The sequence below is a fragment of the Podarcis vaucheri genome (assembly GCF_965113315.1).
Source record: "Podarcis vaucheri genome assembly, chromosome: 5".
Lineage (NCBI taxonomy): Eukaryota > Metazoa > Chordata > Lepidosauria > Squamata > Lacertidae > Podarcis > Podarcis vaucheri.
In genome coordinates, this window is record NC_138763.1 from 19,160,784 (window position 1) to 19,183,263 (window position 22,480).

At 43.7% G+C, this 22,480-nt stretch overlaps 1 protein-coding gene across 2 annotated transcripts in view; it reads left to right on the forward strand.

Moving 5' to 3' along the window:
* Positions 1-17,676, forward strand: part of SLITRK3 (SLIT and NTRK like family member 3) — a 40,600-nt gene extending 22,924 nt beyond the window's left edge. For both annotated transcript variants that reach the window (XM_082224011.1, XM_082224012.1), the window contains exons 3-4: positions 14,557-14,670; positions 15,982-17,676. In XM_082224011.1, coding sequence (XP_082080137.1) covers positions 14,557-14,670; positions 15,982-16,037 — 170 coding nt within the window. In that variant the 3' untranslated portion in view covers positions 16,038-17,676. The remainder of the gene's footprint in view (positions 1-14,556; positions 14,671-15,981) is intronic.
* Positions 17,677-22,480: the final 4,804 nt, after the last annotated feature.

Sequence of the window (22,480 nt, forward strand, 5' to 3'; positions counted from 1 at the left end):
GGGATATGGGTGGCACTGTGGGTTAAACCACAGAGCCTAGGGCTTGCCAATCAGAAGGTTGGCGGTTCGAATCCCTGCAATGGGGTGAGCTCCTGTTGCTTGGTCCCTGCTCCTGCCAACCTAGCAGTTCGAAAGCACGTCAAAGTGCAAGTAGATAAATAGGTACCGCTCCGGCATTTCTGTGCACTGCTCTCCAGAAGTGGCTTAGTCATGCTGGCCACATGACCCGGAAGCTGTACGTCAGCTCCTCGATCAATAAAGATAGGTGAGCGCCACAACCCCAGAGTCGTCTGCGACTGGACCTAATGGTCAGGGGTCCCTTTACCCTTTACCTAGAGACATCTTATAAACAATGACAGCGTCTTCAACAGAATTGACTTTTTATGTTGACTTGTTAATGTCATCCATGTTTTGGTTATAGAATACAAAGGATACTAGGTTCTAAGTACTTCCACTTTGTTGATCAGTTCCTTCCTGTTGCTGAAGACCAGGGCCATGATAGATGATCCCATTTTTGCTTATTCCACCTTCTGGGAAATGAAATTGTCAGTGAGGCAAGTGAGGAATTGGTTGGACCTTATATTCTTGGCAGAGTTTGAGTTCCAACAGATGTTGGGGTATTTGAAGTCTCCCATGACTGCTATATCTCTCCTTTTTGAATGTTTGGTAATCTAAATTCTCTTTGACCATGCAGTAAACAGTATAATGTCACAATGCTATGTAGCCAATAAGTCTTGGATATGTGATAATGTCACTAAGGGCTAATGAGGACACTATGTAAATCAGGGATGGCTACCTGTGGACCTCCAGATGTTTTTTGACACCAGTTCCTACCAGGTCCAGGCAGCAAGTCTAACACTTAGGCATTATCAGGGGGATCACTCAGTAACAGCTGGAGGACCAAAGGTCAGTGTAAATGAATAAGTCAACTAGAGTTGAAATGTCCACCAGAAATCATGAATCCATTTCGCTTAGCTCAGTTTGTCATGTTTATAAAGGTACAACACAAGTAATATAACTGGCTGGTGTTGATTTTCATGCCTATGTATTGGAAGTGGATTGCATAGCAAAACTCCATAGCTTACCAATTCTTCTCATCAAAAAGAAATGCCTATGTAGGTCAAGTCATATATTTCATCCTCACCACCTCCAATTCTGATCACTGGTAGCAGCCTGGAAGGACCTCTGCCCAAGACATAGGTGGGGAATTTTTTTCATCCTGGGGGCCATCTTCCCTGCTGGTCAGATTTCCAGGGTCCATATACCAGTAGTGGACAGAACCAGAGGCAAAAGTGAACCTAATCATAGGCAAAGGTGGGCAGGGCAATGAATGCAAATGTTACCTTTGCACTTTAGGCTAGTTTCTACACACACTTGCACACCCTACTCCAGGCAAGCAGGAAGCATGATCATACTTCAAGGCACATTCCAGCCAAGGAAGAAGCGGAGGGATGAGGCAAAGCAAGGATAGAAAGGGGTGTGGCCTTAGGATGGGTGTGTGATGGGGAGGTGACGTGCCCTAAAGGCCAGACAGAGAGGTCTGGAGGGCCACAATTATGATTAGGGTCTGAGGTTCCCCATCTCTGGCTTCAGACCTTGGAGAAGTACTGCCAGCCAAAATTAACAGCTGTGCAACGACATGGTATACTGCAAACTCATACTGGACATAGGCAAGCCCTCCGGGAGTGTTCTCAGAGTGGCTCAATTGTTTTCTGGAGGAAAATTCCAGATCCAGTCCTAGTGCTCAGGAAGGAATGGAGAAGTCAGTGAGGACAGACAGAGGCTGGTAGATCAAGAATTCTTTCCCTGTTCACATTCTGATCCAAGTGGAGCAAGTAGTTTGTAATTTTGAAAGCCCACATTTCCAATAGTCAGATTCCAATTCTGGACTTTGATGACTTTACCAATAGAGTATCTCTAATTCCTATGTAAGGGAGCAGCTCTCATTTAAGCCGACCTGCCTCATTCAACATAGCAAGCATGCTAGCATATTTAAGGACTTCTTATGATTTGTAGCAAACAGCAAAAAAGTGTGTGGGGGGGAATCATCACCACAGGAAGCTACATTGCCCCACACTTGTGTTAACAGCAATCAGGATGGAGGTATTGAGGGACATGCATACATCCTGGCCAACCCCCAAATTCTATTTGCAACCAGCGAAAACTAGGGCAAGTTCACCTTAGTTCAGGAGAGAGAGGCGGGGAGGGTATTTTGTCAGAAAACCAGCGTTCTGTAATGCTTTCCAAATGTCAAATGCAGGGAGCCTTGATGTAATCTGGATGTTGCTCACACCAGAGCTGTGCGTAAACAGCCTCTCAAAATTCTCCACCCTGTTTGTGGGCAGAGAAATTGGAGGGACCGGTTCACTTCATTTCTCCAGGGAGAGAGGATGAGTGGAAATGATGAGACGTTACATCTTGCATCATAGAAAGATACATGGCCCCGTGGAGGGGTATGATCCAACTTCAAATGTCTAGTTCAGATGGAGCTTGGATGGTAAATGGTCCCAGGTTGCATTTCTGGAATTATCACACTGGGCTGCAAAAGATTCTTGGCCAAAACCAGTCAGAGTAGAGCAGCTATCTCCAACCCAGACTGTAACTCCCACCGTCCTTTACCATTGTCCATGCTGGCTGTCTTTGATGGGCATTGGATTCCAAACACCTGGTAGGCACCAGGTCGGAGGAGACTACAATAAATAATACTGGGATAGATGGACGAATAGTTTCAACACCTTTAAGGCAGCTTCCTTTAATCCATGACCAGGTAATGTAGAAATTCCAGTGAGAAATTTAGATGGGTATTTTGCTTTTGACTTAAATGGCAGGCAATAGTTGAACGTAAATGCCTACTACGTATGGGTTGTGGTGAAACAGCTCCTAAACACTGTCATATCTTAATCATGCAATGAATCTGGGGCAGCTGTGCCTCTCCAGATGTTTTTGGACTACAACACCCATCATATCTGATGGCTAATGGTCAGGGCGGATAGAAGTTGTAGTCCAACAACATCTGGGATAGAGCTAGCCAACATGGTGCCTCCCCTTTGTTGCTGTACTACAACTCCATGATGTCAGGAGTTGTGGTCCAAAAACATCTGGCAGGCATAAAATTGGCTCTGGTCTGGAGGGTCACAATTCAGCCACCCCTGGAATGACTGAAAAGAAAGCATTGAAGGTGTTTAAAGCAAAGGTATGTCACTGGTATTTTTTTTTAAAAAAAAAAACCCCACAAAATACTATGGATCCAATGAGCCCTATGGGACAGCTCAGAGGAAGGAACGGGGATTTTAGAATAAGCAACGGTTCAAAGGAAACGGCTGCAGACTTGTATCTTCTGTAAGCGGCTCCCTAAGCTGCATACTTGAAATTATTCCTGCTCGCTAAATTTCCACATGCTTTGTGTCAGATTAAAAGTAGGTCATTGCAATGTGGATCAGGTACCTAAGCTCGTCTCTCCCTGAACTGAGAATCAGTGTCATAATCTGACCACATGCTGTAGCATGAAAACGTTTTCTCTAGGCAGGTGCCACAAGGACAAAATAAGCTCTTCCACGATTCTTTCAAAAATAAAGTAAAGCAGGCCTTCATTTCATGGTTGCCAGAGCATCATGAAACTGTCATGCTGGAGCCAATCTATCATCATTTGCAAACTCTAATGTTATTAAGGAGAGACAGGGAGGGAAATCACAGAGGGGGAAGAGGATTATATTCTCCCCCAAACTTTTTCAGGCTTCCAGATGAAACACAAATAATCAATTGGAATGAATCAGTGAGATGAGAAATATTTACACAGGATTAAAAATAAAAGGTTATTAAACCATCACTTTCTTTCTTGATTTTGCACTGCTACCTTGCCTTATAAGAAAAAGCACATCACAATTTATTTCTGAGCCTAACGAGGCTGAACCCTTCGTTTTTGCATTGCGCTTGCCGAAATATCATTTGTATTAAGAGTTTAAGGACATGACACTTCTTTCCGGGATTTGGACCATTCGATCAATTGGCAGTTGAACTCCCCGCCCCCTGAAAAAGAAGCAATACAGCACCAAGAGGAAAAGGGGCATTGTTTGCATAAAATTGACATTTCTATATAGATGCGCAAATTTAAAATAGTGACTACATTTATTTCAAAAAATGTACATACCACTTGATTGTTTAAAAAGGCACTCTCAAAGCGGTTTACAAAACTGCTCACTACTGGTGGTTGTATCAAACTAAGTCCTACTCAGAGTAGACCCATTGTATTGATGGGCCTAAGTTACCGGTAATCACATCACTTCACTGATTAGGACTAATATTGGATACCTTATATATTTTGGAAAGTTGCTTGATCAGTATGCATTTCTACATCTCTTAAGATATTGTCACCACATTTTCCTTGATGGCTCCTGAGACCAAGGAGTATGTTTGGATACTAATGGATGCTATTTTGAATCAAGAACCTTTCAAAACTGTGAGGCTTTCAACCACTAGTATCTCAAAACTGCACTGGTGTGGTGGTTTTGTTTTTTGGCATTTCTGAGCAATGCTGGGTACAAAGCTGGCCGTGATTTAAATAGAATATGTATTTAAATAGAATACATATCACCATAGTGGGAAATAGAGTTACTAGCTCATTCTGTTTACCTGCTCAGTCTGCTGTCCAGGTACAAATTGCTGATGGGCAACTTCACAGATCCTGCTTCATTTTGTGAGATATATCATCTTTCTCATGGTTTTATTTTGAAACTAGACTTGGACGAGACACCCCTTAGCCTTCAAATAGAGGGCTGTCTTTCCTAAAGTAGGACTCATGGCCACTCTAAACCATTCCCATCTCTACATCCCTGGGGCCTTCAAGCATGTACAGGACCTGCATGGCTCATACAGGTAACAAATGTTGACTTGGCTCAAGCATCTTGGTCCATCAGCTCCAGTTAATTAGGTCTACACATCAGATTCTGCTGCATCGGGATAAGAAAGCATATCCACACCAAAGCTCTATGATTCCACACACAGCATTCACTCTTTTTAACAGACTTTTTAATAGATGGGAGCCTGCCATCTATTGCTGTGGTTAGGACAGGGGCAATTTGCTAGAGTGAGGCAGCCACCTCAAGGCATCAGATGCTGAGTGGCAAATAGTGGGCAGAGCTCTCTGTGCCCTGCTTCCTCTAAGCTAGCCTGCTGCCCTTAAGTATAGCCAAGGATGCTGTTCCATCACAAACTATGAAGTTGGAGTGACATGTTTGGCTTGTGTACATGGAATGGGCAAGTCGATCTCTTGCCCTTCACCCAAGGCAGCAAAATGTACTGGGCCATCCCTTTTAAGGGAGCCCACCCTGACCAGCTTTTTTCACCCTTCCTGAAGAAGAAGAAGAAGAAGAAGAAGAAGAAGAAGAGTAATTTTATTATTTATATGCCACCCATCTTGACTGGGTTGCCCCAGCCACCCTGGGTAGCTTCCAGAAAAATGTTACCAGCTGTATATAGGGACCATCACTCATTCATATAATCAGAAATATCCTGACCATCTTTATCCGTGCCCTGGCGAGCTCCAGATTGGCTTACTGCACTATCCTGCATGTGGACCGCTTTTGAAAATTGTTCTAACATTGCTACCATCTTTGCCCCCATTCAAAATTCTTGTGAAAGATGATACCTCATCATGTATCCTTCCTCACGAGGACATTCTCAGTCCCATTTCAGAGCTCCCCTAAGTAGTGAAATCTTGTTTTAAAAGTGTAAGTTCTCATGAAGCCCTTTGGACCATCTCAGAGAAGAATCCACCAAGAAGGTATATTTCGGGCAGCACACATTATTTCAGGTGCTGCAGAACAAGCACATTCGCTCCAGAATGTGGGCTCCACCCCTATCCCAGATCTTCCTTTGGGTGCCCTCAGCAGATGTAGTGAAGAAGGTGGAGACAGCAGAAAAGGTCTTCTCAGTTTTGACACTCTGCCTACAGAATGCTCTTCCTAGGGAGACTTGTCTATGCCTACTTCAATATCTTTCTGCAAACAGGCCTTTTTTATTCTCCCAGCATATTAATGTTTAGTGCATTATTTCATGCTGCTTTGGAGTTTTATTATTGATGTGTGTTGTGTTTTTATTTTCAAGCCAATACTGTACAGAAAGATGCATGCTGAAAAAAGGTGGACTTTTCTGTTTCAGTCATAAGTCTGCTCCATCTCATTTTGGATGGGATTTTTTTCTCCAAAGAACAGATGGGAAATCTGCCTTTAAACCATATGCATTTTGCATGCTCTTCTTTATAAAAAATAGGCACTTTCTGACGTTTTTCAGTTCATTACATCCATAAAACATGCATTTTGTATGCATCTCTTACATCAAACGAGTATTTTGCATGTACCAAAAACAGCATTTAAAAATCTTCAGAAGTGCTCAGTCCAACTGGGAGCTGTGTTCTGACCTGCAAGCAAGTTCAGGAGTGTTGGATCAGCTTGGTCTGCTGTGAAAAGTGGACAAAATAAAGAAATAAATCCTCCCATATCCCTAGCTGAAGCAGCAGCATATAATTCTTAAATCAAATATCCTGAGTGGGGAAAGACAGGAGAGTTCTGCAGCTGAAGGTGTAGTGGTTAGGAGCAGTGGACTCGTAATCTGATGAACCGGGTTCACATCCCCGCTCCTCCACATGCAGCTGCTGGGTGACCTTGGGCTAGTCACACTTCTCTGAAGTCTCTCAGCCTCACTCACCTCACAGAGTGCTTGTTGTGGGGGAGGAAGGGAAAAGAGATTGTTAGCCACTTTGAGACTCCTTAGGGTAGTGATAAAGCAGGATATCAAATCCAAACTCTTCATGTTCTGCTGAGGACTCGGACTACAAACCTCCTCTCTGTGTACCAGTGGCCCTTATGATGGTCTCCATCCTTCTCCTAGGCTCCAACATGGCTCCTATGACAGTGGCAGACATTGGGCTCCTAAATTTCAGTGGCGCCCTGTGTGATGCTTAAATTGGATGCCCAACCACACATTCTACAGCATTGCTTTGGTGCCCCCTGCAGAACGGCACCCAGTGCAGCTGCACTAAAACCGCCCTAAAACTGACTCTGGTTCCTTCTAATCTATCCTGGCTAAAAATGGTCACAGTTAAGAGATCAAGTGGAGCATTATCAGGCTTCTCCAAACTATTCATTCATGGGATTTAGCTCTCCAGCTTCCTAGCTGAAGCTGCAAATGTCTTTCTTCAAAATTCCTTAAAAAATTTTTTTTCCCCTATTGCCAGAGCACTCATATCAGCCTTCCCAAACTGGGTACTGTTTTGGACTACAACTCCCATCATCCTTGACAATTGGCTATGCTGCCTGGAGTTGATCAGCATAGATTCTCTTGAGCTGTCTTGATACAGACCAGCATCCTTGGTTTTACAGGAGCGGCTACAGTGGTCCATTTCCATTTTTAACCAAATGTACTCTTTGCATGGGTCTTTTTTGCGGCATCCAAAAATGACCTTTTAGGGATATATGAAGCTACCTTATCCTGAATTGATCCAGTTAACTCAGTCTTGTCTACACTGACTAGCAGTGACTCTCCAAGATTTCAAACTGGAAACATTCCCAGTCTTACCTGGAGATGCCCAGAGTTGAAACAGAGACCTTCTGTATGCAAAGCATGTGCTGTACTACCAGGCTGCAGTCCATTGGATGGCCATTTGCCATGGATGCTTTAGTTGAGATTCCTGCATTGCAGGGGTTGGACTAGATGACCCCTGGGCCCCTTCCAACTTTACATTTCTGTGATTCTATGATTTGTTGAACAAGAGACGAGCAACAAATCCCATTCTGTGACATTTTCTCGGGGCAGTATCTTAAGCTTCAGATTCACTTAGATAAACTGAATCCCCCCTCCCCTTCTCTCCTTGTAAATTATAAATGGCAAGTGTAAAGCAAGTATCAAACTGTGAAAGGGGTTGAGGGTTGAATGAGCAAAAAAGACTTCGGTGTTAACAGAAGCACCTAAGGTCTCTTCCGATTTCTCTGTTCGCAAACAGCTGCCTTTTGCTTTGTGCTTAAATGTGATATTTAGCACATGTGGTATTTTCAAGAAAAATATAGGCCATTTTCCTATAAATGTCAGACTTCTTATGTGGAGAATATGCTGAAAGCAGATAGCGTACACAGTGCCAAGCAAACCTTTCACTGAGTTTTGGGTTTATTTTTTATAACACGCCCACGCATACACACATGCTCACAAACACAATTAATCGGGGAAATGTTGTATTTATCCAGTATCTCATATTTTCAGTACATTATTAAGGTATTTTATTATCAGATGCATCATGATTATGTAAGGTGAGTAGATAAAGCTCAGCGAGGGACGGAAAACATTTTCAGCGTGTGTGTTTTTTATTTAAAAAATGAAATGAAAATGAAAACAGCCAAATTAAAATGCCACCATAACTTCCTTTTTAAAATAGGTTAAAGCAGAGGTGTACCTTCCAGGGTGATCTCTCTGAGCACAAATTTTTTGAGGGGCACACCTCTGCAGCTGCCACTCCAACCAGGGGTGCTCTCCATCCCGCACCTGAGCAACATGCCAAACAGGAGCAGGGAGAGGATGGGCTCCTGTATCTCTCAGCAGCACAGCATCCCTTGATGGCAGAGGAGGTGGGCAGATGGCGAGATTCACGGCAGTGGTGGTAGTGGCGCCCTAACCTGAGGAGGCACACATATATGTCCTGCCGGTGCTCTGCAGCTCCGTCTGGCGGCAGCAGCAACGCCACATGGAGGTGCTGGTTAGGGTGCGCAACACGTGCCTTAATAGGTGCAACACTTATGTTGCCCTGGGCACTGGCAACCCACGCTATGCCACTTACCTCTTCAGACTGAATCCATGTTCCAGTAGGAACACATGAAGCTGCTTTTTACAGAGTAAAACCATTGGTCCCTCTAGCTGAATATTGTCGATACCAGAGGTGGATATTTCAGGCCTCCAATCTCCACCAGCCCTAGCTAGCATAGCATAGTCAATTATCAGTGGTGATGGGAACTGTAGTCTAGTACCCTGCCTACATTCAATAACAGTGCCTTTCTGGAATTTGAGTGAAGGCCTCCCCCTCAACCTGGAGATACCATGGACTGAACCTGGGATCTCTTGGGTACATAGCTACTGAGCCATAGCCCTTCCCCAAAAGGTGGTGGGGTGGGGAGGAGGTTATGAAGCTAACTGTCATCCAGTTTTGTTTTCTCCAGAATATGCTATTCAAAAATATACTGCTCAGTTCATTTATCGTGGCCAGAAATAGACCTGTCTGCAATTAATTTGTCCATTCCTTTTTAAAGAAGCCATTTAGGCTAATGGCCATCACTAGAGAATTCTGAGCATTAATATTCCCTTGTGAAAAGAAGGATTTTATATTGTCAGAAAAGGAAAGAAATTAACTGCCAGCTTGACAACCGTTACAATTAGAGGCCAGAGTCTAGCAGGTTATTCACCCAACCAACTCTGTTTTTCATACTGTGTGTGAACACATTTCTATGCCCAATTTTTATAGATAATAAATTTAAAATTGAATGGAACTTATGATTTTGAAATGCAATGCTTTTGTGGACATCTTTTTAGGCTGCAATTCTATGTATGCATACCTGGGAATAAGGCTAAATACAAACCATGCCTTTAAATCACATTTAAAGCACACACACACACACACACACAGGCTCCTGGGAAATGGAGTTTCTTAAGGGTTCTGTAGCTATGAAGGAGGTAAACTGCAGTTCCCACAATTCTTTGGGGGTGATTTAAAGTTACGATGTCCTATTGAATTCAATAGGACTTACTTCTGAGAGGACGTCCATAGGAATGACTGTTAATCTTGAATATATCCATTAAGAGGTATTGGGACCTGCTACCTTCTCAGCTATTAAGAAACCAACTACTAAAGAGGGCTTAAGAACTGAATACACACAACCGAATGGCTTGATTTACTTACATGCTCATTGGATGAAGGAAATTGTAGCCATTGTGTAAGCAATAAATTTGTCCATCCACAGCTGGGCAATGTCTTGAACAGGATCAAACAATATGTTGCAAAAGTTTTGGATGTCCACATCCAGCACAACCACATGATCTATCATGCCAGCTTCCATTATGTTTCCATTGTGTTGCAGATAAATTGCCTCTACCTCACTGGGTCCCTGTGACCAGATGAACAATTGCCCCATCTCTCCCTTTGGAGAATTTACTCCTGTGTGCAGATCAATAACCCTCCAGCCTCACTGACTCATTAAACCATTAAAAAAACAAAGGAAAACAAAACCCTACAAAAATATTGCATGCCTTTGCAAAACTATAGCATTACAAAATGGACACTTCCCTTGTTTTGCATGTAGGACTGTCTGCCTACACAAAATGCATAGCAGAACATTTATGAAAAAAGAATGGATGTTTGTAGTAGATAGAAATGGGCAATTTGCTGGGCTAATGTCACGTGGCCCTTGGCCCAATTTGAAAAGCCAGTTCTGAGCTCTGGCGAAAGTGATTTGTTCCTCTCCTAGCAGCCCAGTGGGAGAGGAGAAAGAGCAGAAAGAGAGGTCTTAGAAAGAAGGAGTTAAATGTGGTAGCCCCACCCACTTTTGTATCTGGCCCCACCTATTACTAGCATGTGGCCCCTGACAGATTACTTCCAAGGGAATGAAGGCCTTAACAGGGGGAGGGGAGGGATTGCCTGCACCTGGTCTAAGAAAAAAGGAGCACATCTTTTGCTTAAATTATTAAGACCACTCCACAAACATTCCCAGTGCCAATAGACCTATTGCTTTATATGCATGCTGGTAACATTTAAACATAACATTTAATATTTAAGAGCTTCTTAGAAGCCATTTCTACAAATCCTTTTCCACTGCTGGCCACGTTTCTTTTAATTTGTTCTCTCCTCGATGCATCACTCGACTTGGAGGGGGATTGAAATTCATGTACCTAATGAGCTCAAGTTGTAGTTTATCTTGAGAATAATCCAATAGAGGAGCAAATTCAATAGTGGTGTTGACATTATTCCAGTTGGATTATTCACTCAGAAACCATCTGCTGATTATTCTTAAACCTGTTGGCAACAAGGGAGCAAATCGTATTCTTCACCTTCCTCACTTTTGGGTGGGGAATCTTGCCAAAGAAGAAAGGAAGGAAGAAAAGCAGTTTTTTTAAGGGCGCTGTCACACAGCCAGAAACAATCCATATCGACATGGCCTATGTTATTCTATGATACGAGGACACCATAACTGCATGTTGATGCACAGGTCTCTATTTTATGATGTCACAGCACTAACTCTGAGCTGGCTGACCTGCATTTTGAAAAGTGAATCATGGGGGATGAGCAGACTGAAGGACAACCGGTATGAACCCAATAGATACATAGATAGATGTAATGTGGAAACCACCTCCACAGTGTAAGACTGCTGGTTGTTTAGAAGCACTGCCATCAATCCCATTATCAACACATTTCTGTGCTGTGGGCTGCAATTTCTCAGAAGATAACTTTCTGAAGACATTTCTTTAAAAGCTCTTTCTTGTCCCCCCACACTTACAAAACCAAATATTAAAAGCAAGTGTAAAAACAAGAGTAAATAACATCTGAAACCACTCACTGAAAATATGGATAAAAGACAGGTCCACAGCACTGGCGGAGGAAGAGGAGTGCGGGAGGAGCACACCGCCCCCAGCAGTGTGATCCCAGTGGGGTGCCATCGTGGCTGCCTCCCCGCCCACGCTCCTGCAGGCAGTGTGCCCGGCCCCCAGGCCACAGACCACGCCCCTGTGGGCAGCATATCATGCCCCCAGGATGGGTCCCCACCTGCTCTCCGCCCCCTGGTGCCTGAGCATGAAGCTCCACCACTGGTCCACAGCCCACTAAAATCCCACCCCACTAAAAGATAACAAGAAAATTAAGGTCCAAAGGCCTGCTGAAGAAAAATGATTTTGATTGTTGCCTAAAAACAAATAGTGATAGGGCCAGGTATGCTGCCGCCTCCCTCCACCCACCCCCTGAGGAGAAACATGGAGAATGACCCAGGTTGGTTCATGTAGGGTAAGGCAGTCCTTGAGGCATTGAATATTCACTGAATATTCTCCATCATTGTTTGTGGCGGCTGACACTGCTACTTGCCCCACCATTCATAAAATGGCTGAGAATTGGTGTAGGTCTTGGGCATGGCCTGGGGTATCAAAGAAAGAAGGAAAGAAATAAGGAAGTTAATGATAAGGCCAGGCATACCTCTGCTAATGATGAGATCCACCCCTGAGAAACTGCTGGAGAATTTCTCTCTTGTCCTCTACACTGGAGAAACTCAGTGGAAAAGCTATTTACAATTTCTTTGCCCACAAACGGGGGGGGGGATTTTGAGAGGCCATTTCTGCACACCTGTATTAGGGCCATCAAAAGGGCAAGAAGCAAAAAGGCAGTGTGTGTTTGTTGCATGATGTGCAATTTTGGTTTCTGTTGTATGGAAATAACTTTACACTAAAATCCCACACTGCAATCTACTCAGAAGCAAGTTAAGTAAGCATAGGATTGTCAGTTTTAAGTTCTATCAGTTTCTCAATCTTAAGCTTGCTTTGTCGCATTTTCACATAGCATTTTTTTCTTTAAAAACAGCATGAAATATTGCACACATTCTTCCTAACATATGCAATTTTGTTTGCAACATGGCCTACTATACACCTTTTTTGCAAATAATTTTCTCTGATATAATGTTTTATATGCTATTTTCACTCATATATGCATTTTGGTGCACACTTCTGGGTTAGAGAACTGCATCACAAAATTTGGAGCAGTGCGAATTTTTCAGGAGAGCTGTGTTTTGGTTGGCTTATTGGTTCAGGAATTGCAAATCAGGGAAGATCACATTCCAATGCCAAGCGAACCAATTTCTTCCCTGTCTCCACCCTCCAGAATTCTAAAGAACCCTGAGAAAGAGGCAGAAAAATGGAAACTTCTTTCCTAGGAGACAAATACTTCCAAAAAGTTGGAGGACAGATGTTGGTACAACACTGGGATTTATAGTCTTCTTGTGGAGAACAGTCAATGGCCAGCCTGGGAGAGACAATTCACCACAGTATCTAAAGATCTTTTACTGCCAAGGGCAGGGGTCACCAAGCTTTTTTGAGCCAGTGGGCACATGTGGAACTTTCTCAGAATGCCATGATTGCCAGCCACAGCATGCCTGCTGTGGGGGCATGGCACAACATCAAATGGTTACCAAGGAGGGTTGGCATGTCAGAAAATAGCTACTGTGATATAATGTGTGTGGCATCATGGCTGATGCAAATTAAAGAGAAGAAATAGATATAATAGCACAAAATGGTTTGGGAATGCCCTCTCCCCATAAGCCATCTCACAAATATGGGGAAAACAGACCTACATAAACCATCCCTATACTCACTTACAGAGATACCCTCTTGGTATCTCTCTTCTGTTCAGAACAGATGGGAAGGTGGGTGTCCATTCCTGGCATCCAGTGATATGTGCCATGTTGTCATGGAATGGCTGGATGCAGAAGAACGGTGGAGGAACCAAGGGAAGAATCCTCAGAGCCTGGGGAGTGGTGGTGGGGCAATGATGAATGGTCAGAGGGAGAAGAGGAGACCAGGAAGAGGAGGTGTCAGAAGCTGAAGAAGTAACAGGGTGAGCTGGGAAAGCTGGTGGCAGAGAGAAGTCTAGAATCAGAGGCTGAAGCTGAAGCAGGAGAGTGGGATGAGGGAGCCCAAGAGGCAGAGATAAGTCAGGCTGGTGAAGAGTCACAGGTGTTTCCCTCTTCTGCTGCAACAAGCTCCCCTCCAGGCACAGTCTCTGACTGCTTGGAAAAAGCCCTGGAGAGGAGGGAACTTAGATGGCTGTGAGGACGTGGAGGTTTTCAGTCTCAGAAACTGATTTTCATAGAGTAAGACCACCAGGAGTGAGCTCATTAGGCCTGGCGCTCAACCAAGTCTGTGCAGATTGTGTTTTTGCTAATACAGTTCCGGAGCTCCGTTCGCATCCTGAATAGAACTTAAGACGTGTTTTGCCACTTCCGCACATGCGCATGACGTCATTTTGAGCATCTGTGCATGCACAAGCAGCAAAACTCAGAAGTAACGCGCTCCATTACTTCCGGGTTGCCACGAAGCACAACCCAAAAGCACTCAACCTGAAGCACATTCAACCCGAGGTATGACTGTGGAGTCAACTAACTCCAATTTTGGACTATGTGATTATTGATCAGCATGCTCCTGTGATATGCATTCAGTGTAAGAGATGCTGAGCTGGTGCAAATTAGAAGAGTAAGCAGTTCCTCATCTATTGTATGATTTTGAGGGAATATTTCCTGAGACCTTTTGCAAACACATTAGGAGTCACTGACAGGTAGGTCCCATGCCAGTGATCCCTGGTCTAGGGATCTGCTCCAACATTTTGCCTTCTTGGCTCAGCACCTGAGGCATAGCCATGAATTCCTGATTTCAGCCCCAGCAGTTGCATTACATCTATGCATAGTTGGCAATGAACTTTGGGAGCGGGATGCACCCACAGGGAAAATGTTGCCTATCACTGCTGTAAAGCAATAATAATTCCTGTTTTTACAGATAACGCACCTGAGGTTGAGAGACAGCAACTTGTCCAAGGATACCCCATGACCTTTTGGCTGAAGACGGATTTGAATCTGACGCAAGCTTTCTATGCACTGGACCAGACTGCCTGTCAGTTCAAGAATTAATATGTACTCATTCACATGTAATATTTTGTGTGTGGCTTTTCTACAAAATGTAATCAAAGCAACTTTCAGCTAAAAATGATGACGTTGTTAAATTTGCATACACCAACATCCCAGCAATGGCATCAATTGTTTAAGAAAGGGCACCAAAATGAATCTTGCAGACCATAATAATAATAATAATAATAATAATAATAATAATAATAATTTATTATTTATACCCCGCCCATCTGGCTGGGTTTCCCCAGCCACTCTGGGCGGCTTCCTGGGCGGCGACCACAGAATTAATGCTTCATTTCATTGCCATGAATCAAAACAACTCAGAACAGAGTCAGAAGTGGGAAAAGTCTGAAGGATGGTACTCAGATGGTGAAAAGAAACAGCATCCTAACTGACCTTATGTGGAGATTAAGGGCCTATCCATACCTCAGCTTAATATGGGTTGTGAACCCCTTCTGTCTCCTTAAATTCCCCTCATTCATGTATTCTTCTCTTCCAGTTATCGCTGTTCCACAATTTCTCCTCCCTAAATCCAGAGGTTTGCATGCTTTGAAAATACAAATTGGAGAGCTGTATCAATAGCACAGGGAATCTCTTAATTTAGAAGGAGAAAGTGTGGGACAGCAGTAGTTGGAGAAACCCATGCGGACAAAAAGGCACAAGGATTCACCATCCACATTAAGCCAAAGTGTGGAGAGGCACTAGGGAAGACAGATACCTTGAGAACTGAAGATAGCTTGATTCAAGGTTATTTTCTAAATTTAGTGGATGTATTCAAGGTCTCGGGACACAGGTGGCGCTGTGGGTTAAACCACAGAGCCTAGGACTTGCTGATCAGAAGGTCGGCGGTTCGAATCCCCATGATGGGGTGAGCTCCCATTGCTCGGTCCCTGCTCCTGCCAACCTAGCAGTTCGAAAGCACGTCAAAGTGCAAGTAGATGAATAGGTACCGCTCTGGCGGAAAGGTAAACCGCGTTTCCGTGCGCTGCTCTGGTTTGCCAGAAGCGGCTTAGTCATGCTGGCCACATGACCCGGAAGCTGTACGCCGGCTCCCTTGGCCGGTAAAGCGAGATGAGCGCCGCAACCCCAGAGTTGGTCACGACTGGACGTAATGGTCAAGGGTTCCTTTACCTTTTTATTCAAGGTCTCAGTATGAGTGGATGCAATCACTGCATCATTTGGAAGCACTAAGGCCTGGGAGGGGTGCTGACTTCTAGAACTGTAATTTCATCCTTAAAAAAACAAAAAGTTTGGTTATTTATTATTATTCATTTAAATATTTCCTCTCTCTCTTCAGCCAGAAAAAGCTGCCCAAAGCAGTTTACAGATCAATCAAGGCAAGGGAGAAGATAAGGAATGAATCAATGAGATAATTCTGGGACCTACCATTTCATCATGAAGATGGGAATCTTCATTTCAGAGGTGGATGCACTATCCTGCAGCGAAATACCTGCTCCCATCAGTGGAGCAACAACACCAAGAAGAATTCTGGCTCTACAATGATTCCCGATGGTGAATCAACCCAACAGGGAAGCAACCCAACAGAACTGTTGCAGAAGTTCCAGGGCAATGAATGGCAGCTGCAGAAACTCATGGTTTGCTCAGGTTATGCTCCCTGTGGACTGTGCCTATTATTATATTATTTTATTTAAGCTTCAAAAGCACAGGGGATTTGTCTTATGAAGATCTTGATTTTTGTTTCCAGGTTGCAGCTACTACCAGGACCATTATCAACATGGCACATTTAATTTCCAGATTTTTTTTTTTAAAAAAAGATTGCTGTTGCATTCTCCTGAGTAACAGCTGGATTTTGTATTTTCATATATGGGGCCTAAACCACTGTATTTTCATGAGAAGCTGCCCTCTCCTGAGTCAGACCATTGGCCCAGCTAACTCAGTATGTTCTACTCTGTTGGGCAGTAGCTCTTCAGGACTTCCCCAGAGCTCCTGGGGATTGAACCTGGGACCTTCTGCATGAAAAGCAGATGCTCTACCACGGAGCGATGGCTCTCAGAAGCAGTTTTGTCTTCCTAGCAGCTCTGGGTGCAACCCAAAACCTGCAGAGCACCTAAAGAACCCCATTTCCATGTCTGCTACCTCCTCCCTCATTCCATCTTAAAGGTGTGACCAGATGCACATTTCACTGTTTCACTTTTTTGTGTGCCCCCCTCTCCATTGCCAGCCTTGCCCCATTTATCATGTAGCCTGATGAAGAGTTTTGCAGAACTCAAAAGTTTGCACACATTTTTGGTTGGCCTAATAAAGGTCTTACAATAATATGGATTTTGGTGTTTTCCTTATAAGCCACCATGGCTTCCTTTACTCTTTGCATTCTTCTAACCATTATCCAATAGCCATAAGGCTGCTCGACTGAGCAAAAGAGACAAATCCGGTAACTGATTAAAATTGAGAATGGTATTAGAACTGAAATGGCACCAAATGCAGAGATTAAGGAAAACAAACTTCCCAATAGATGGTTTCTTACCTGAGTTGAAGAGTTCTAGGTCTGTGCATGAGTGGATGGAATCACTTCAATGTTTTCAAGCACAAAAGGGGTTTCAGTGCAACCTAGTTTTAATTTCACCATATTTTCAAGTTCTTTTCCGAGCACAGTTCAAAGGGTTGGTTGTGACCTTTAAAGCCCTAAACAGCCTCAGCCCAGTATACCTAAAGGAGAGTCTCCACCCCCATCATTCAGCCCAGACACTGAGGTCCACCTTTGAGGGTCTTCTGGTGGATCCCTCACTGTAAGAAGTGAAGTTACAGGGAACAGGAACAGGGCCTTCTTGGCAGTGGCGCCCACCCTGTGAACCACCCTCCCATCAGTTGCCAAGGAGATAAAAAACTACACAATTTTTAGAAGACACCTGGAGGCAGTTTTTAAGGTATGACAGTTTATTATGTTTTTATATGTGCTGGAGGCTGCCCAAAGTGGCTAGGGAGACCCAGCCAGATGGGCGGGGTATAAATAATAAAATTATTATTATCACTATTATTTTGTGAGAACGTATAAACATTGGATAGGATGCGGGTGGCGCTGTGGTCTTAACCACAGAACCTAGGGCTTGCCAATCAGAAGGTCAGCGGTTTGAATCCCCACAATGAGGTGAGCTCCCGTTGCACTGTCCCAGCTGCTGCCCACCTAGCAGTTTGAAAGCACATCAAAGTACAAGTAGATAAATAGGTACCGCTCCAGCGGGAAGGTAAACGGTGTTTCCGTGCGCTGCTCTGGTTTATCAGAAGTAGCTTAGTTATGCTGGCTACATGACCTGGAAACTGTCTGTGGACAAACGCCGGCTTCCTCGGCCAGTAAAGCGAGATGAGCGCTGCAACGCCAGAGTGGTCCATGACTAGACTTAACAGTCAGGGGTCCCTTTACCTTTATAAGCATTGGATAAACTCTGAAACCACAGCCACTTGGTTGTACCGAACAAAGTTATTGCTGGCTGAGCATAGCTGAGCCAAGAATCAGTCAGCTGAGCCAAAGATCAGCTGTATCCTAAGGTGCTCATCCCATCAGATCTTGCCTTAGGAGAGTCCCCTAATTCTATTAGATCCCATTCTTCCATTATTACCTTAAAAAAGTATGCCTCACCAGAAAGTGATGCCACATATTCAGGATCATGGATATGTACATGTCGTAAGGTTAAGATTTTCTAAATTATTAATCTGCTAGCTCCATGTAACCATCCCATTTAGTACTTAGCATAGATTCCATTTAAAGCCACATGGAACATTTGCATAAATCCATTTTAAGTAATGCACATCATAATTCTCCTTACTACTGCTGACCAATTTACTAATCCACACAGTGCCAAGCAACTACTCATCATAGTGTCACTTGCAATTGCCGATAAACTGCAATAAACTACTAGAATGCACACAATGAGGTAGAAATTGGTCTAATCCTTCTGAGGGGTGCTGCTATGCTGCTCGCCTGTACTGACACTTGTCTTCAGATGCTTACGGGATAGAGAGGAGGAGAAGAATATGTAAAGCAGACTTCAGCAAGCACTACTTTGATTATTTCCTGTGAATTATTCAACATAAATAGAACAAAAATAATCCTAAATAATTTGCTTAAATGGGGACTAAATTGATGAACCCCTGTTGGTCTCTTAACGCTATCGCTGGCATAATAGGCTGAACAACTTTACCAATGAGGCAATATTTATTTTTTCTTCCGCAAGTTTTGTGGCCTGAATGACACTATAATTACAGCAAAATGCACAAGTCATTTAAATTACCATAGCAATTAAAGCAGGCTAAGGCACTGCAATTAGTTTCTTGCAAGATACACAATAAGTGTTTCAGAATCCCTTATTCTTTGCCGAAACAAAAGCTTTGCTTTGTTGAATCAGGGTTTCAGACTCAGAGCAGAACAATCACAGTACACAGTAGATGGTATTCAATTTAGTTTTACTGAGAGTAGATCAACTGAAATTAATGAACATCTCTATTTAGTTGAATGCCATCCAGTTTGTCTGCACCTTGGTACATGCATGCAAGTGTCCATACACTACAAAATGATTGTCAATATATGTTACCCGGAAGAGGACAGGGATATCTACCCAAACACCTGATCCAAAGAGGATCAAGCAAGGCCAGAGAGATATAGCAATTAGTGCCAGCTGGACAATGAGTCATTGAGATAGCTGGTCACAATGACAGGGCTGTTACAGTTGTCCAGCTGGCACTAATTGTTATATTTCTATAGGTAAACATTAGAATTCCAAGGCATTCTGCAGCACCCTTGTGCAGTATTCCCCCCCCCCCCAGTTCTCCAATACAGTCATACCTCTGGTTGCGAATGTGATTTGTACAGGAGGCACGTTTGCAACCCGCAGCATTCGCAGCCTGAAGCGCCACATCTGCGTACGCGTGTCACGCTATTCGGCGCTTCTGTGCATGTGTGTGACGTCATTTTGTGTTTCTGCACATGCATGAGCGCCGAAACCTGGAAGTAACCAGTTCCAGTGCTTCCAGGTTCGGCGCAGTCTGCAACCCAAAAACATGCAACCTGCAGTGTTCGTAACCCGAGATATGACTGTACTGTTCCGCAGAATTACACAACCTTAAATCTGGGGCTGTATTATTTTTTCATTAAATTATTATGTTTTCAATAGATCTTCCACACCTTCTCGAATGTCAAAAAACACATGTTCAAAACGGTAATAACGATCTTAGCAATTTCCTCCCTACAGAAGAAGTCTCTCTTTTGAAATCAAGAGAAGTATTTCAGTCGTTTTTGTTTTACCGTTCTTTCTCGGCATCAAAGAGAACATTATCCGCAGCACTAAATTATTGTATGCTGACAATACCCAGATCATACTTTGATTTGGTTGTCAGGAGGAGAATGTGAAATTCTTTCTTGTCCCGTCAGCAGATTTGAGAGTGTCTTGAGTGACAGCGTAAGGCTGGATCACTGCCAGATGTAACATTTACGGCAGGCATAAGCAAACTCCGGCTCTCCAGATGTTTGGGACTACAATTCACATCATCCCTGACCACTGGTCCTGTTAGCTAGGGATGATGGGAATTGTAGTCCCAAACATCTGGCGGGCCAGAGTTTGCCTATGCCTGATTTACAGTGATAAATATAACAAAATGAGTAGTCTTGGTATATTTCTCTCTGCATGGTATTACCAAACTTACCAAGGGCTTTAAGGTCATTACAACCCATGGGTGGGGTGAATAGCTACTCTTTGCTTGTCCATTGGATTGGAAAGGGGAAAGCCTATCCACAGGCTATCTAAAAGAGGTTATAATTCAATAATGAATTAGCATGTGTCAGAGCTGCTTCCAGATCCCAGCTCACAGAGGATCACGCTAGCCAGCTTTCACTTTATAAAAGACTTTATTGAGTTACAGTTTCCATTTCCAAGCCGCAGCGTGCAGCTCTACGTCTTAGAAGCTAGACCGGCGAAGCTCCGTCTGAGTCCCCGCCTCCTGTACACCAACTTATTACTCTAGCCTTACTCCACCTCTTCCGCCTTTCCTTCCTTCCCTGGGTCCCTCTGCCCCCCGTGGTCTCTTCCTTCCTGGACTCTTCCGACGCCGACCCCCCGGACCCTTCTCCCTCTTTGCGGCGGGCTTTAGGACCTGGCTCCCTTTCCGGGCTGCTTACTGTGCCGCCTTCCTGCGCATTTGAACTTGGCGCGCGCGCCCAACTTTTCACCTTCCTCTTGACCGTTTCCTCACTCCCCGATGGAGGTGTGGCCAATCCTGACTCAAGCCCTCCCGCCTGTGGCGAGTCGCCGGATCCCGATATCTGGCCCCCTTCCTCCCTACTGCGCCCTGTTGGGGAAGCTGGCCCCGATTTCCAACTGCTGCTCTCTGAGCCCCCTCTGGTCCCTTCTTCCTGGGGTGTCTCCCTCAGCCACCCCCCTTGCTCTGACCACTGGCGCTCCTTTCTGTGAATCTTCCGACTCACTGGAAAGACTCGGAGATCTCGGGCCGCCGTCATCGCTCATGCTTCCTTCGTATTCCTCCCCCTCGCTCTCTGTTTCCTCCCTTTCCTGTGCCTCAGCTCCTGAACCCCTGATAGCATGTAATCAAGTTGGCTTGGAGCTGAGGGGCAATGGTTAAAGGAGAAGTCTTGTCCATTTTCTTTATGTAACATGCATCCTCTTGTTCCTCTTTAACATTTACCTTTTTTGAAATGAAGGGCTAAGCTTATTAATTTAAGAGCGGGTATACAGAACACTTAATTTGAAACAATCATTCTACATATCCTGTGTGGAATCCTGGCCAAACAAGGCATGCTTTTTAAAATTAAAATAGTCCATCATAAACCAAACATGGAGCAAAGGGTAATTTCCCTTTAATTTCCTTGAGGTCATTACAGTCTCAATAGCCTATCAAAAAGCTGAAAACTGCTGCCGGTCATCAATGTATGGCAGAGCATTCTCCAATGAACAGTAGCATGTTTGGCAACTGAGAGAACTCACCCAAGTTGGCTATGGGAGACGTCTCATCACAAAGGAGTCTCAACATGAGTTCAAGACAGCATTTAGCAGAATGTAATTAAACATCAGTATTAAAATATATTAAAACCACCAACCTGCCCAGCAATTAACTCTGACACAATATAAAATCAAACAGACGAGGTCATTAGAATATGTGTACGCACACAAAAAGTGCTCCCAGGCAGGTGAGGAATTAACTGTTCAACTATATGCTACAATATAAAAGGCTGCATGTTTCTTTTACCTGCTTATGTTTTTCTTAACTGAAAAGGAAACTCAGAGGCTGTTATCAGGAGCTGAACAATGATGGGACTGTGAATGAGTTGTTTAATCGCTTCTCTTTCTTCTATTTGTTCAAAATCACTTGTCCAAAACTGCTTTCCCACACTTGGGGGAGAGATGCAGGGCCCCCCTGTTTCTATGCATGTGGGTGGAACATCCAGCAAGCATCATGGCTCAGTACAGATTTGAATGTTCCATTTTGCTGTAATCCATCCACTAAGCTACATTTACTTAATAATAATAATAATAATAATAATAATAATAATAATAATAATAATAATAAATTTATTATTTATACCACGCCCATCTGACTGGGTTTCTCCAGCCACTGTGGGTGGCTTCCAACAGAATATTAAAATACAATAACCTATTAAACAATAAAAGCTTCCTTAAACAGGGCTGCCTTCAGATGTCTTCTAAAAGTCTGGAAGCTGTTTTTCTCTTTATCTTATACTTCATCTCCTTTTCTCTGCCATTGCACCATATTTATATCTCAACTTTCTTTAAAACCCTCAACCCAAGGTGGATTACCAAATTAGGTACTAA